The sequence below is a fragment of the Saccopteryx bilineata genome, chromosome 6, assembly GCF_036850765.1.
Source record: "Saccopteryx bilineata isolate mSacBil1 chromosome 6, mSacBil1_pri_phased_curated, whole genome shotgun sequence".
NCBI lineage: Eukaryota > Metazoa > Chordata > Mammalia > Chiroptera > Emballonuridae > Saccopteryx > Saccopteryx bilineata.
Window position 1 is genome coordinate 11,624,088 of NC_089495.1, and position 17,815 is coordinate 11,641,902.

Here is a 17,815-nt window from a genome sequence, read left to right on the forward strand (position 1 = left end):
GAGCTCAAAGGTGGCTGTCCACGGGGGCATCTACACGTACTCTTCGCCATGGCTTGTGCTTCTCGGAGCACAGCAGGTGATTCTGAGAAGAGTGTCCCAAGAGGGAGCATTCAAAGAGGCAAGGTTTCTGAGATATTGGACATTCCAAGGTGTCACAGCCATCACATCCTGTTTGGCAGAAAAGTCAGTAAGATCAGCCCAGCTTTATGAGAAGGAAAAGTAAACTTCCTCTCTTGACTGGGGTAGTGACAGGGCCACGTGTCGTAAAGGCATGAGAGATGGAAGAAGTCATGGCCATCTTTGGAAAACACAATTGGCGTATCATCTTTCTATCCACATTTGCCTCCCTTTTCGGGCTTTCTGTATCAGCAGATGGCATTGTCATTTACCCAGTGACCAAGGCCAAAAGCTCAGGCATCAGGCCGGACTCTTCCTACTCTTTCTCCTCCCACGTTCAGTCACCACGACCTGTCAATTCTAACTTCATAGTATCTCTTGGATCCCATTGTCTGTCACCTGGATTACAGAAGCCACCTTCTACCTGGGATGTGTGTCTCTAGTCTCACCTATCTATTCTTCAAACACAAATTTGAAATATTACTACCCTGCTCGACACCCTTCAGTGACCTAGATTCAGACCAGATGCCTTTCAGGGACTTACAAAGCTCTCCGCAATGTGACTGTTCACCGCCCCGTGCGATCATACGGAGACAATATAGCAGAGAGATGGAGAAGAGGCTCTTGAACCAAACTATCTGGTTTGATGTCCTTGTTCTGATCTTTAATGCCATGGTTACTGGGACAAGTTACATAGCTTCTCTGCGCCTGTTTTCTTATTAATTAAAGGAGTCTTAAGAATTCATTTTAAATACAGTGATTATAGTACATAATAAATGTTTAGACAATGCTGGTGACTATTCATAGCCTTCTTTGCTAGAGAATAAGGCAAAGATTACTATTTTCCCACCGCTCTGTCCTAAGCTTTTAGCATAGTTATTGACATGTAATTGGTGCTCGACAAGTATTTACTGAATGAGTAAGCGAAAATAGTATGGCCAAGTGATATAAAGTATATTAAGGATCCAACACAGAGCCTTCTATAAAGTATACACAAAGCAAATGTTGATACAGGATAGTCTATATTTAAGAACTGAGGCTCTGCCACTCACTAGATGGCTTTAAGCAAATTACATTCTCTAACCTCCTGTTTCTTCATAGGCAGTAGTGAGATTTAAGTCAGAGAACGCATGTAGGCTTAAAGCAGTGATTGGAACATAATGAGTATTTGATCATGCCAGTAATTATTATTTCACTCTTTTTTTTCTGCCGTTCAAGATTATAGGCTTGTATTTTTGCAGCAAACTCTTAAGAAGATCCTTAAGCCTGACCTGGCAGTGGCACACTGGATAGAGTGTTAGACTGGGATGCCAAGGACTGAGGTTCAAGACCCTGAGGTCGCCAGCTTGAACGCGGGCTCACGTGTTTTGAGCAAAAAGCTCACCAGCTTGGACCCAAGGTCACTGGCTCGAGCAAGGGGTTACTCAGTCTGCTGAAGGCCCACGATCAAGGCACATATGAGAAAGCAATCAATGAACAACTAAGGTGTCACAATGAAAAACTAATGATTGATGCTTCTCATCTCTCTCTGTTCCTGTCTATCCCTCTCTCTGACTCTCTCTCTGTCTCTGTAAAAAAAATTAATAAAATTTTAAAAAAAGATCCTTAAATCAGCATCAATAATATCTTCTGAAGCAATCCTAGAAATTCTTATCATTAGTTACTTATATTTTATTTATTTGGATTTTATGAAAGTAATCTTATCCTTAATCTTGCTTCAAAGACAAGAGACTCATTCACTCTACATTCATTTATTGAGCACATATTAGGTGCCATGTCCAGAGCAAGGTTCTGAGGATATAGCAGTGAAAACAGAGAGTCACTTTTGTTCCCAGAGTGTCTGAATTTCTAGGCAAGACAGAAATCAAGCCAGCAATTACACATAATTAGAAAATGCACAATAGGGAACAGTAGAGAGTACCACAGCAGGGCATTTCAACCCTGGCCCTATTGGAAAAGAGCAATAAGTCAAATGCCAATATTTAGCATAGGATAATTTGGAACAATATAAGACAAAATTAAAGGCTATAAATTTTAGTTAGTGTAACTTCGGCAAATGACTTCTCCAAACTCCTTGGTATGAGTACAAATTGAACAACTACATATATATGAGTGTGTATATACACATATGTGTATGATTAATACTATGTATGTAAAGAAAGTCATTCAAATTGCTTTTAAATTTTCATTATTGTTCATTATGTATCAGTTTTCTCAAACACTAGACAATTGCAGTGTATCAGAGTTAGCAAGTTCAAGATTGCCCGGGAATTGAAGCCATGGCCTAGCAGGACTGCAGGCGCATTGAGCTTCACTCAGTATCGTTTAGGGATTCCTTGCGTCGCTGCCGTGGATAAGTTTCTTAATTAGGTGCCATATTGGTTTTGTCTATTAAACTATGTTTGCAAGATAGTTATGTTCTATTTCCCTTAGCTTGTGATGTAACACTCTGTGTCCACCATGTTGAGTTACGGGTGGGATGGTTCATCAAAAGATGCATGCTCTCTCAGAGATCTCAAAGTTAAGGTATGCCTGACCTGTGGTGGCGCATTGGATAAAGCATCAAAGTCAAGGTACGCATCCGAGACTAGGTCACGGGATTGCAGGGTGAACTATTTGTTGATTGCCTATACACGTCTCAACTTGCTCTCTGCCATCATAATTATTAGTGCCTCCGTGGGACTTAGGATGATACTGTCCTTTAGCCCCTTCAACCGTTGAGTCAGACTTTTGTAGTTGGATTTCTTCTCTGCCTTCCTATTGTAATCATGCTAGGATTATTTACTCATGTCACGCAGGCAGCAAATTCAGGGTATATTAGGGCAGATATATTTAGTATTTTCTTTAATTCTCCATTGTTTTCTGTTGTCACAAGATAATGTTCAGTCACCAAACCTTCTAATTGCCAGGATGATTTTAAATACTGTTTTGTCCTTGTGACATCTAGCATTAGGTAAACTATCATCTATAAAATATCTCAGAAAACAAAGCGCTTTTTTTAAAGCGTGGTCTGAAAAGTGCCACTTTAGAGATGTGTTTTCGCATAAACAGGGCATCGCATAAACAAAGAGAGGAATAACAATAGCTTTGTGTATGTGGTCTCTCCATGTTTGCACACTCTGACAACGGTCTTTTAAGACATTAAGACTGTTCTGCCACATGCTTACTAATGAAAGAAAAATCACAGTTAGTAGGCGGAAAGGCTGCTGGTGGCTCCCACATTCGGACTCAACAGGACACGTTGAAAAAAAAAATCTTCAAGATGATGCTCTATTGTGTTTGAAGACGTGCTATATCTCACTCTTGCTGTGAGGGCTTTAATTGGTTTGATTCCCAGCCTCTAAGCTTTGAGTTTAGAATAACGACAGGGCACTCGGTGGCCCTGTCTATTTTTTTCCTCCATCATTCCTCCTTTCTCTCCTGGTGAAACCTACAGACAGCCTTGGTGTTGCCTATGATCATACCCAGGTTCAAACTCGGGCTGGAGGACGGCGTGATCTCTGTGAGGGAGGACAGAGCGTGTTGGCACCAGCCCTCCTTTTATTTCCTCTGAAGCCCAAGTTTTCTGGAATTCAGGGCGTGATGAAAGATGGCTGTGTCCAGGCTTTTATCTTAGAGGGCTGATGAGCTTCAGAGGAAAAGGCTGTGCAAGTATTTACAAGTTGCTCAGGCTGTGTCCACGGCTCGCTGGCTTCCAGGTGTGTTTACAATCAATAGAGAGCACTTAAAAATGCTAACAGGAATGACCACACTTGACTTGGCCGCCTGAGAGAGGGGCCGTGGCTGGGAAAGTAGCAGTGCCTGATCTGAGGGCTCAAGTCCCCTGACATTCCAACTGGAGGCGGGAGCCAGAACGTCGACTGATCCAGTTCAGCGGGTTGAAGCAGAGAGAAAGCAGTGATCTTACTGGGAAAAAGGATACTGAGTCTATGCAGTATTTTTAAAATAGTTTTATGCAGGAGTCAACCAAAAGACAACACTTGCTAGGAACCTCTTAAAAATTATTGCACGAAGAATATGATGTTCTAGTATCCAGGGTCATTTTTATTTCACAAGAACTGGTCATTTCCTCCCAATAAAAATAAGTTTAATTTTATGTTCTAAAAATGAGTTAAGCAGATTTTTCTGGTATGGTTCCGTGGGTTAATATGTGTGATTTTATATGAAATAGACAAATTTAAAACTGAGTAATTTACAATAATATTTTTGTTTTAATAAAAAGCAAAGATTATAATTATGATGATATAAAACATGGTTTGGGAATTATGCAGGTCTTGACTTGACCCTTGACTCTATATCCCTCACTTTGGCCATAATTTACTTCTCTGTGTCTTAATTTCTTCATTTCAAACTAAGATCAACCTCATAGTTTTTTGAAATTTAAAATAGATAGTATAGGTGAAACCCTGTGGTATATTGTAGGTTCCCAGGAAAGGTTAGTTTCATTTCTCTCCCCTCCCCCTCAATCTTTCCAATAAACGCTAACTTATGGCAAATGTCAGGGCAGGCGCGCATGAAATGGAAAGTAGAAACTAGCCTCAGGTATTTCCAACTCCCTGTGACTAAAAAAGATGTCTGGTTAGACAAGAAGCGATAGTCTATATTCTTTATCTTTTTATTTAATTATATGTTCTAATTGTGCTAAAATGAATATGTATAACTTTTGTAAAAGAAATGTTTAAAATTTTAATGAATGATGCATTATTTATAACCTTTGAGTTGATACATGAAAAATTATCATTACTATAACCCAATTTTTACTTTGATTCCCTAGAGCATTTTTTATTACTAAATTAGTTCAAGATAAATAGACCTGATAGCCAGAGAGTTGTGAACTGCCATGGTTAGGGACATCCAGGAGAAAGGAGAGGAAGTGAGGCTGTAAATAATGGATTTTATTAAACTTTCTCGGACAGCCCCCTCCTGCCTCTGCCCGCATTATCTACAGCTGCGCCCGAGCTCCTCCCTCCACGTCCCGGCTTCCCACACGGCTACACTTTCAGTCACTTCCCCTCTAGCCTGATCACACCCGCGAGCGAGTCTCCATTTCTCCGTGGCTCTCCTTTGCAACAGATGGTACAGGATACAGTAGTCCGGGCAGAGAACCACGCCAGCACTGACTAGGGATGTGCTCTCCCCCAAACTTCACAGTCATCTATCTGTGTGGGTTTGTTGGGAGTCAGGACCCTAACGGCCGTACACTGGATATCCACCGTGCTCGCCTGTGATCGCCAGGCACGCTCCTGAGTAATCTCGAATTCTGCTTCTCCTGATCTCTCTCTCTCTCTCTCTCTCTCTCTCTCTCTCTCTCCACACACACACACACACACACACACACACTACAGAAACAAGTGCCTTTCTAGCATTGAAATACATTTTACTCGTATTAAGTCTACTTTAAGTATATTCTTTTTTCTTTTCTTTTTCTTTATAAATTAAGTGAGAGGCAGGGAGGCAAACAGACAGACTCCCACATGTGCCCTGACCAGGATCCACCAGGCATACCCCTATGGAGGGTGGTGGTGGGTGCTCTGTGCATCTGGGGGCACTGCTCTGTTGCTCGGGCAACGGAGCTATTTTAGCTCCTGAGGCGAGGCCATGGAGCCATCCTCAGCACCCGAGCCGTATTGTTCAAACCATTCGAGCCATAGCTGCAGGAGGGGGAGAGGGAGAGGAAGAAGGGGGAGGGGAAGAAGTGGAGAGTCAGATGCTTGATTCTCCTGTGTGCCCTGACTGAGAATTGAACCCAGGACGTCCACAGGCTTGGCCGATGCTCTACAGCTGAGCTAACTGGCCAGGGCCTAAGTATATCTTTTTAAAACACGCCATACATTGTATGCATAGTAAGATATATTTACTAATACATGCATCTTCAGGAAAGAGGGTAAAATAACACTCTTTGGTAAAATAGAAAATACAAAAAAGTCACTAACATGAAGTATACAGACCAAATTCTTTAACACGGCATTCAAGGCCCTCCACAAAGTGACGTCACTCTCCCTTTCCAACCTTATTCCCCATTCCTCCCATGACAAGCCCATTAACATCTTCCCCTCATTCAGAATCTGAGAGCCAAGTGCCTTGTATAATCTGTTCCTCACAATAGTCCTGTGATTGCATCATTCGTGTCCCCACTCTACTGAGGAGATTTAGTGTCTTCCTTCAGGAGCCACAGCTAGTTAGTGAGACAGCAAGGATTCAAACCCAAGTTTTTCCGACTCCAAAACCAGTTTTCTTAATTTCTTTTCTAGCCAGAGGGGTCTGTGCTCGGAGGGGCATCCTGACAGCGTGGTGTTCACCCGACTCAGAACCCTTGTCCTACGCATCTTTCAGTGTTTACTTCAGAACTGAACTCAGCTGTGAAATCTCTCAACGTCCAGCCTACAGTGCTGTCACCTGCCTCTGGCCCTTTTTCACATGTCACTCTAGACTTTCATTTAATTTATCACCTAGTAGGTGTTGTCTTCCCAACCAGGTAACGAGTTGCTCAGTGGCAGAAGCCGTGGGAGCCACAGTAGACCACCTCTAAGGTTCTCCTCTTCGGAGTGTATTTCCTCCCATCACCTACCGTTTTGCATCCCCATAGACACTGAGAAAGGCACTCAGTGGTGAAGTCATGACTCCTCATAAGCAGTCAGGAGGCTCTCTGGTGTCAATAAATTAGAATCGTTCACAACTCTCTGATACATGAAATAAAGTCCTCCAAATTTTGAATTAATAATTTCTCGAAAGGCTGTTATGCAAGAGATATTGTAAAAGATAATATCTGAAATAAATAATCAGGTTGATGTTTTACAAAAAGACCAGCTTAATAGTAAGTCAGTTTTGTGACTTTGAAAAGACTGACTCAATAGAGCAGCAGTTCTCAACCTGTGGGTTGCGACCCCGGCGGGGGTCGAATGACCAAAACACAGGGGTCGCCTAAAGCCATTGCCGGGGTCGCGACCCACAGGTTGAGAACCGCTGCAATAGAGGATAATTTGCCCAGTTTCATTCTGTCCCTGAGCATTCGTGGACCCTTTCCGAATGAGAGATGATGTGGCTTTATTTCCATTTAAGATAAATTACAAAGCCTCCTTGGTCCCCAGCCCCCTCAGAATAACCGAGAAAGACCCTTAGCAAAGACGAAAGGGGGGAACGTCATACCAAAAACAAAACAAAACAGGACTCTTGGATTTGTTTCCTAAAACCAGGCCTTGGAGATGGTCTCTGCAGGGTCACAGAGACACTCTTTGTCCCTACAGGTTGAAGGTCATTGACAGGGATAATTCAAGTCTGCCTGCTGAGGCTGCAGGTGAATTTGAGGTGAGGGTCAAAAGAAAGAGGAAAAGTTGTCGCAGCCTCACAACTAAACTTTCCTCAGAGTTTAAACTCACCCTGCCTCCCCTCTGGTCCACCCACCACCCCTTGTCCATTTCCCTTCCAGCATCTGGTTGTTCATCCATTCTAATAAATAGTTGAGAGGGAACTACAGTACTTGAATCAGTGCCATTGATTGCTTCTGTTGCTTGTTTAAGGATTGATTTGAAAATCCCTATAATCCCATTCCGCCTTAATTTATACTTCAGTATGTTTAGAATGACTGATCACTACCAGACTTAATCTCTCCCCCAAAATAACAAGACATATAATTTGCAAGATAATTATGTTTTAAGTCATCAAGAAAAAACTGTAGGTGTGAAAACAGTTTCAGTAATAGGCATACTTTGGGGAAGTCAAAGGATTTTTGACATAAATATCTTAAAGAATATGTTCGTTGAACTAATAATTAACCAAAAAAAAAAAGCTTTTATAGTGGAAATTATATGAGAGTATTTCATTTATCAGAGGAGGAGGAAATGTCGGAACATCTAGCACAAAGAAACTCTTTGAAAGCAAGGCTGTTTTGGTTTTTGTTTTGTTTTATTTTGTTGTAACGTTTTGTTCTCATATGCATCTCTTCCATTCAGGGAAATTAGGTGGATTTACACAAGAAAATAACACCATAGACTCTGGAGAACTTGATATTGGCCGAAGAGCAATTCAAGAGGTTCCTCCGGGGGTCTTCTGGAGATCACAGCTCTTTATTGATCAGCCACAATTTCTTAAATTCAATATCTCTCTTCAGAAGGATGCATTGATTGGAGTATATGGCCGAAAAGGCTTACCACCTTCCCATACTCAGGTAAAAATAGGCTTTGTTGTCAATAAAATGAAAACTGGCTAGTTTGCATTTTTAAAGTTATTCTGTTTTATAAGTTCAGCTGTTTAACTGTTTGACTACTTTTGTATTGATCTTTTTTTTTTACAGTGAGAAGAATTTTGAATGTAGGGTTACACTTATCTTAAAGTTTTTGAATTAGTTAGAAGAACAGCATTTTTTTCCCTTCAGCTTGCTTCAGCCATTATTGATTGATTAAAATGTACTAAAATTTGTGAGTAACTTAAATGATTACTGAACATCATCTGAGCACCCAGTAAAACACTATGGATTTTTCAAGTGTTTTATAAAGGTTCTATGGTGATTTCAGATGATCTTACTCCTTTCATGTAATAGGTGCATAACATTTTCATCTCAAACACGTATTCATTCCGTTGAAAATGTATTATTTATTTTTTACTTTATGCCAGATTTGCTCTGAGTAAAGAAATTATTGGGACATAAACATCAATATGATGATGTGAACGTCATCAACTCAAGCCATGATTTCTCATCTACAAATAATGAACAATGAAAGAAAGAGGCAAAAAGCTTTATGGATAACCAAGGATGATCACAGTAGTGTGGTACTCAAAACCATTTACACGTTCTTGTATCATAAACTCAAAGAACTTTAGAGTCAGTTGGCTTGCATGAAGATCGCTTCACCATAACAGTCACAGAGAAAGGGACAATGATTCCACAGGACCTAATATTGGGTCTCAGTGTATATATTGGAAATTGTGGATTAAAGGAGGTCCCATTATGGCTAAGAGAAATTATTTAAATTACCTCCCATAAAATTAGAGCTCAGATTTTCCCCCAAGATCAACCCATTATATGTTAGTAAAGACAGAAATTCCAAAAATGTAATAGATAGTTAATTTAAATTGACAATTGAATGAACTTAAAGTTATACATGATAAACCAGTTTTGTTACCCATGGAATTACATGGTGACTTTAATTTGATTTATAAAATAAAGACTGGAAGATTTTCATATATGCTTTATATTAGGTAATTTTGTGCAAAATGCTTATGCTATAACAAATTTAATATAGGAAATTATAAAGAAAAATTTATCCTATACTAATAAAAATTATATATTTTTTTAAATGAGCAAGAAAATTTGAACATGCTTTTCCTAATGTCATTGTAGATCAGGGAAAATGTCATACACATATGTAAATTTTATAGTTGTATATTTTTTTAATATTATGCTTAGGTGTATTACTTTTTCTAATCTAACATTTCTCAAATAGAGATTATTAAAGTAAATATCTTTAATCCTTAAACATCAAATACTTTTTATTGTGTACTAGTGTTAAATAATTACATATGATTCTACTTTATGTTAATAGTTGACACTAACAAGGATATAATAACCAGATTTTCTTAAATGGAAGTAGGCCTCTATAATTTCAATTGTGTAACAGATAGATTGAATTTATAGTAATATTCCAGTGAAATAGAAAAAAAATTATTCATGGGAACCACATACATAATTAAGTTATTTTTATATAAATCAAGATACATACCTGTAAACTAACAGCACAGCAGTGAGAGCGTAACTATAAAATAAATTCAAAACTAGTTCCAGAAAATAAAATTTTAATGTGTTGTGCACTTCATAGGTGTATTCAAAGATTTAGGGTTGGCTTTTTGCTAGTTATATATGCCATATAAAATTAGAGAAATAAAAGGTGCAATTTCAGGTTTTCTGATAATTCTTCTGGTATTTAAACACAATATACATGATGTCCATTGTTCTTTTCTACCACAATATATATGTTTAAGTAAGTTACACATTTTCTTAAGCTGCAGAGTTATTAGAGTTCTGTTCCTTGATTTATTCAAGATCAGCAGAGCAAACAACTGTTTCTGAATTCAGTGTTTAATCATGAAATATGCTGCCTGACCAGGCGGTGGTGCAGTGGATAGAGCATCGGAATGAGATGCAGAAGACCCAGGTTCGAGACCCCAAGGTTGCCAGCTTGAGCGTGGGCTCATCTGGATTGAGCAAAGCTCACCAGCTTGCGCCCAAGGTCACTCAGTCTGCTATAGCCCCCCAGTCAAGGCACATATGAGAAAGCAATCAATGAACAACTAAGGTGCCGCAATGAAGAACTGATGGTTCTCATCTCTCTCCCTTCCTGTCTGTCTGTCCCTATCTGTCCCTCTCTCTGACTCTATCTCTGTCACACACACACACAAAAAAAAAATCATGAAATATGCTGTCAAGCAGCCCAGATGGGACATTTCTCTGTATCTGGGGAACGTTACAAAAAACCAGCCTGAAATAATTAACATTGGCCAGCCATTCAGAATAGTGACTTGAGTTTTGAAAGTACTTGTGACCCTTTATAAAACCATTCGTTTGTCGCCAAGGAGTCAGTGCCTCTCCCCCCCCCCCCTCAGTGTTCAGCTCACTCTCCTGGATGGTTAGAAGCCCAAGGAGGAGGTGACTTACCACCCTGCTAGGGACTACTGCACCGTTTCATTTAGGCGCGGTTACATGCAGGCTATTTTAGGATGGGAATTGGAAAGCTGGGTTCTAAGCACACACTTCTACCCACTTTTTGGCCTGTGACCTTGAACAAATCACTCAGCCTCTCTGTGCCTTAGTGAGAGAATTAGATAGAGTGGTCTGTAAAATCTCTCCCAGCTCTATGTCCCAGTGACTTACAGTGGACTGTGCCACCACCAAAAAGAAAAGTTGATTTAAGAACAGTTAGGCCTGACCAGGCAGTGGTACAGTAGATGGAGCACTGGACTGGGACACAGAGGACCCAGGTTCAAAACTCCAAGGTCCCCAGCTTGGCTTGAGCATGGGCTCATCCGGCTTGAGCATGGGGTTGCTGACTTGAGCGTGGGATCATAGACATGACCCCATGGGTGCTGCCTTGAGCCCGAAGGTCACTGGGTTGAAGCCCAAGATCGCTGGCTTGAGCAAGGGGTCACTCGGTCTGTTGTAGCCCCCCGGTCAAGGCACATATGAGAAAGCAATCAATGAACAAGTAAGGAGCTGCAACGAAAAATTGATGCTTCTCATCTCTCTCCTTCCTGTCCGTCTGTCCCTATCTGTCTGTATCTTGGTCTCTCTCTCTCTGTCACCAAAAAAAAAAAAAAAGAAAAAGAACACAGTTAAGTTTTCATAGATTCTGACTTCTCTTCATTTGAATAGCTGAGTTGAGTTAAGCCATGAACAGCCTGTTCGGAGATAACCCACCAGCATACCTTTGTCAGGTAGAAGTCCTGCCTTCCTTATGGCTCCCCAAAGTGGGAAAACTGAATTTTGTCCTGAAAATAGCCCAAGGTCTTCAGACTCATCTGCATAAAAAATCCATGTCTCCATGTTCTGAATAGATGCTACAAAGCAAACCTCGCATCAATGAAATTTACCCATAAGTGTACTATACACCTAAGAACAAAGGTTATTAAATATTTCTACCACATGTAATGTTTTTACTTTATATCAAGATAACTGTAGCATTGAGTAGGGAATTTATCTTTAGGGAGTCAAATAACTCGCCTGAAGTCATGTGTGAAATGCCCCTGCAAAAGAGCCTAGAACTGGGTGGAGGCTCAACGACTGTCAACTACCCCCACCACCACCACCACCACCACACCCACTGCTCCAGCCTTATGTTATTGTTCACGGTGTGATGTCAATGGTGTTGCCTGTGATATTGAATTATGAGTAAGGTTTGAAAGACCAGTTAAAACTCACATTTTTCTCCCTTTCAATTTTCTTTTTTTTAGTTTATTGATTTTTAGAGAGAGGAGAGAGATTTGTTCCACTTATTCTTGTACATGCCCTAACCAAGGATCGAACCCATAACCTTGGCATATTGGGATGATGCTTCAGCCACCTAAGCCACCTGTCCAGGGGCCTCCCTTTCAGTTTTTCATTTATTGTGTTTAGTGTTAGAAGACAGAAGTGTTTATATGCAGTGGGGCCATGAGAAGAAACTCTTTTTCTGTCTCCTCCATGCTCACACAAATATTTCAATGTGATGAGGAAATGAATGGCTTGTGATAAAAATCATCTTTCAAAGGCGCTGAATTAATCTTCCTCTGATAATTTTGGAATACATTTCCAGTGAAATTTGTGCAGGTCAGCCACACTGGTCATTATTTTCATCCTTGTTAAGATATAAATTCAGATTGAATGCTAATTGAGTGGTAGCTTTTTTACAAGTCAGACACTGAATCGGATACTCTGAATTCTGTTCAATAATAGCGGGGGGGGGGGGGGTCTGTGATCATGGTCGTGGCACTATATTTCACCGTGAATTTCAGAACCCCAGCTACTCATTTTACTCCAGTTCGATTGTATGAAAAGGGATTAATATAACCTTTTTAAAAAATAGAACTCTGATGAAATTCCATTTAAGGAGGATTTCAGAAAGTAGAATATTGATAGTTCACATGCATAGTCCTGTAACGTTAACGATTAATATATGTAGTACTGTAGTAAACTTACACCAGGGGCTCACGGCCTCAGGAATAAAATGAAACTAGGTAAAAGTCTACAGAAACTGAATCGCTCTACTTTTAAGAAATGTATCTAGCAAGTTTATTAAAGCTCTATTGGAAAGTCTTTGCAATGTCTTCCCAATGTACTGCGTGATATGGTTACAAAATTTTACCCCCACTATTACCAGTCTCATTCCATATTTTTAATAATCTTTAAATCCTCCCGTTACATTCTAGCTACTCAACAATGTTCATGATTTATCTTACTAAAGCAAAACTTAAATTTAATGATGATTGACATAATAATTGGACATGCTTACATGACTACTGTCTCTTTAGAAGCTCTTTTTTTTTTTTTTTTACTTCTGATCGAAAAAATGCATCTTGTTATGTGTTTTTAATCTAATTGTAACTACGTAAAAACCCCAGGGCTTCTCTGTGGTGCTTGGTTATGTCGGGTCACGCAGAGCAGATACACTGCTAGGGATAGCACAGTCTGAGCGTTGAGCGAAGTGCCCTTGAGTTCAAGTCCCAGCTCCGCCACTTACCAGCTATGCAGACCTGTGGAAGCCCTTTAGGTCTGTTTCCATCCCCCGTGAGGTGTCCACGTGCATGCCTTCCCAGAAAGGGTGCCTGGGGGATCATAAATAATCCCGGTGCAGAGTGAGCATTCCAGAGGCGTAGTTACTACATTTACCTAGAGCACCTTAAGAGATTCTCCAGTAGTCTAAGGAAAAGAAGGCCGCTGGGTTCAAATGTTACCGATTTAGGTTTGTACGCCCAGACTGCCAACACTCATCAAGCTGTTCATTAGTCAGCAGAATTAAATAAATGTGGAAACCATGTGGCCCCGTTAGGAAAGACACCACCTGTGAAGGTTTAAACGTGTCCGGTAGGTCGTTTTCCTCGTCCCTGTAAATGCTAAGCCCAGACCTGTCAACCAGAACTTCTTTCTGGTGGTGTACTTATTAGAGCAAAGGAGAAGAGTTTGGAGAAAAGAGAGGGACGTGGCTATGGCCGTCGTGTTTCCGGCCACTGACGCGTTTATGTGTGTCTGTCTCCCCCCCCCCCCCCCCCCCAGTACGACTTCGTGGAGCTCCTAGACGGCAGCAGGCTGATCGCCAGAGAGCAGCGGACCCTCCTGGAGCCCGAGAGAGCCGGGCGGCAGGCGCGGTCCGTCAGCCTGCACGAGGCCGGCTTCATCCAGTACCTGGACTCCGGCATCTGGCATCTGGCTTTCTACAACGACGGGAAGAACGCGGAGCACGTGTCATTCAACACCATCGTCATTGGTAAGAAGGGTGCCAGGGCAGGGGGCGGCCTCTGCCAGGCTAGAGCCCGAGCACGGTGGGGTGGGGAAGGGATGGGCTTCCCCCAAGGCTGAGGGGTTCCAGGGGCGGTCAAGCCCCGAGGTGGAAGACGAGGAGTGCTTTTCCTTGCTCGTGGATGACGATGTGACAGCACGCTTCCCCGAGGAAAACGTTCTTGGGAAGCAGCTTGAAGGAGCACAGGGCATCGAGAAGGCACCTGATGACAGGTGCCCGTGGGAGGACAGCACCTCGCTCTGCTGTTGGAATAATCTGGTGTCGCAGACCCGGTCTGGTGATGGCGCACGCCAGCCACCCCTTCCTTCAACACGCAGCTCAAGCGATCCAAGTTCCCCCGGGTCCCCCGGGAGAGAGGCAGGCTCCACGACACGCGTCCCTCCTTTCTCTTTCCCTGCAGAGTCCGTGGTGGAGTGCCCCCGAAACTGCCATGGAAACGGAGAGTGTGTTTCTGGAACTTGCCATTGTTTCCCAGGCTTTCTGGGCCCGGATTGTTCAAGAGGTATGCGCGGGGAGCTGCCCTTCCCAAAGCCACGGTCCATCAGCCCTAGCAACCGGAGCGACTCGGGACTCCGCCAGGGCGGGGGAGAAAGGGCTGCGTCCCGGCCGAGCTGGCGGCCGCTGACCCGGTGTCGTGTTTCATTTCACAGCGGCCTGTCCCGTGTTGTGCAGCGGCAACGGGCAGTACTCCAAGGGCCGCTGCCTGTGCTTCAGCGGCTGGAAGGGCACGGAGTGTGACGTGCCCACCACGCAGTGCATCGACCCGCAGTGCGGGGGTCGTGGGATTTGCATCATGGGCTCTTGTGCTTGCAACTCCGGGTACAAAGGAGAAAACTGTGAAGAAGGTAAACATGACCATATTGACAGAAGCCTGTTGTTATCTGCGCGGAAGAAGAAAACAGATTAACTGCGTAATCTTCCGCGTGGCAGACGGGCCTCTGTGTTCGCCCTTCTTATGAAAGTCATTTTGATTTCCGTACTTAGGGATGCCTTGTTTCATTAGCATGTGAACTGAGAGGGAGAACAAACACCCAGGACCCCTTTGCTCTTTCTCAAGAGTGTGAATAATTCTTTTCTTTCTTTCTTTCTTTCTTTTTTTTTTTTTTTTACTCAGAGAAAGTAAGCAGACATTTGTGTCTCGAAACCAACAGTAAACTGTTTTATGAGTTTTTTAAGTGGGTTTTCATATTGCTATCAGCTCTTTCTTTTTATGTACTACTTTTTTTTATTAGCATGCATTGTTGAACAATCACAAGTATAAAATATTTTTGAATTTGCTCCCTGTTCTTTTAATATCTTGCATCTCTTACTCTCCTCTTTATCAGCTTTTAAATCGGGCATTTTGGCATCTCTAGAAAGACAGACTATTGGACAGAATTAGTGAGAAAAGTACAGCATGGGTTTGTTTCCACATTCTACATAATGATGACAGTCTGCATACTACACTGTGGAGTGCCGTTGAATTGTTTTTTTCCAGAAGCAGAAAAAACACCATTTCTGTTCTTCAATCAAATTGATTTTATTGATCTGCACACACAGAGTAATATAATTAAGTCCCTGGAATTAAATTTTCAGGCCATTGACCCTGCAAGTGTAAAGTTTTATTGAGTCAAATTGCTAAATTAAATCTCGCCATCTAAAGCACATTAAAGTGAATTAAGAAAGATAGAGAGAATGCAACTCATTTATTTCTCAGTTTGAGGGTCCCCACAGCTGTCGACACTCCGTGGTCGTGGGTTAGATCAGCTGATTCAGTTTTGTTATAGAGAAGCCAATACTTGTTACTCCCTGATTAGGCAGAACAGAGAGCAATGGTCTGAAATCTCGGGAGCCTAGGTGTGTGATTCATGAAAATTACAGATCTTCATGAGCATCTTGGTTATCCAAAAGGCGTGAATTCTAATAATTTAGTGCCTGATGCTTTGCATTTTCAGAAACAAGGCCTTGAAAACGGTAGGTATACATTTGAGTATCCAAAATATTTATCTAAATCAGGTTGGTATTGAATTCTTTATTCTTCCTGGACTATGCTGATATCTTCTGGACTTAATCATAAAATTGTTCTCTTCTCTTTGTACTAGCTGACTGTCTAGACCCTGGCTGTTCTAATCATGGTGTGTGTATCCATGGGGAATGTCACTGCAATCCAGGATGGGGCGGTAGCAATTGTGAAATACTGAAGACCATGTGCCCAGACCAGTGCTCTGGTCATGGGACGTATCTTCAAGAAAGTGGCTCCTGTACCTGTGACCCTAACTGGACTGGCCCAGACTGCTCTAATGGTGAGGTTCATCAATGCAGTGCTTAGTATTGTCTAGCTAAAGATGAAGAGATTGTAATTTTTAAAGCACACTTACTAAATTTAACATAGATTTCATTAAAGTGATTGTTTATAGAAATAATTATTACAGGTAATGAAATTTGTTGTCTCATAAAAAGGAAAGGAACAGGCTTAGCCAATTTGTCGTAAAAGTTTCTTCTTCGATATTATTGTAAAGAGGAATCTTTCATTTCTGTGAAGCACTCTGTTTTCTGCTTGACTCTCCAGGACTGTGTGTGTGTGTGTAGCTTGGGGACGTGAGCACACTGTCTCATAACAGAGAAGCCTCCATTAAAAATTATTTGACAAGATCAGGCTAACTGTGATCATAGTAAAGACTAAACACATATAGGTTTTACGTTGTGTATGATGGTTCAACACGCAGTGTTTTAATTATGATGCAAGCATGTCTCAGAGATACTGCAGGCTCAGTGCCAGACCCTTGCGGTAAAGAGAGTAATGCCCTAAATCGAGTTGTAATCTTTTCTGCTGGTGGAAGACCTTGCCTTCAGTTTGTTAAGAAATGTGGCATCTGTGAAGCACAGCAAAATGAGTGTGCTTATAATGTGATTATAATAGAAATGGCAGGTAGTGATTTCATTCAATCAGTCAGGTTGTTATTGAGCACCAGCGATGTGCATGGCATTGTGATGGGCCTTCTAGAATACAGCTTTAATACATTTTTACTTGTGACTGAGTGTACATAATCATGTGTGTGCTCACATACCTGAAACAGAAGCTTTCCAAAGTGGTAGACACTGATACTTTATTACAAGTCTATGCTATTTTTGTAAATTCTGGTTGCCACCCATGAGGTAGGTTCCTGGCCTGCTCACAAGTCACACGGTGTGAAAAGATGCTGTTACAGCCCAGAAAGTTACTGCATTGCTGGGGAGATAAGATGAACAGGTGAAACCCTTAGAAGCCAGTACATTCCAGTTTAGTATTTCATGGAGTTTCGCCCGGGAACAACACACTAAATTCCGTCACCATCCAGAGGCATGATCCCGCCTTGGTGCGTGTTGAAAGTTCTCAAGGAAACTTTTATTAACACCCCTTGCCTTTTATTTTAAAGATCGTAGTTAGTGTGGGGTGCAGAGGAACACTGGTTGACTCGGGGAAAATACTAGAACCCACTTGAGAGCACGGAGTCTGACATCAGATGGCTGGGTCTCTGTCCAGCCTCTGCTGCTTAGCTTTGCGGCCTGAGGCGAGTGCCTGTGTGTGTCCGCTTACCGGACCTCCTGTGAAACGGCTCTCACCCTAAGATGTTCTTCACAGAGATGCTGCGCAAAGGACTTGAGTTCCTGCATATAAAGTACTTAGTGCGGTGCTTAACTGGTAACCGAGTCTAAATATAGCCACCAGCAGCACCGCCACTGCTGTTAGCGAAGGT

The 17,815-nt window shown here is 41.8% G+C and overlaps 1 protein-coding gene across 8 annotated transcripts in view; it reads left to right on the forward strand.

The window, feature by feature from the left end:
* The window catches only part of TENM3 (teneurin transmembrane protein 3), a 621,635-nt gene that overhangs the window by 494,819 nt on the left and 109,001 nt on the right, over positions 1-17,815 (forward strand). For all 8 annotated transcript variants that reach the window (XM_066237373.1, XM_066237376.1, XM_066237374.1 and 5 more), the window contains 5 exons: positions 8,067-8,281; positions 13,856-14,066; positions 14,500-14,601; positions 14,750-14,944; positions 16,181-16,381. In XM_066237373.1, coding sequence (XP_066093470.1) covers positions 8,067-8,281; positions 13,856-14,066; positions 14,500-14,601; positions 14,750-14,944; positions 16,181-16,381 — 924 coding nt within the window. The remainder of the gene's footprint in view (positions 1-8,066; positions 8,282-13,855; positions 14,067-14,499; positions 14,602-14,749; positions 14,945-16,180; positions 16,382-17,815) is intronic.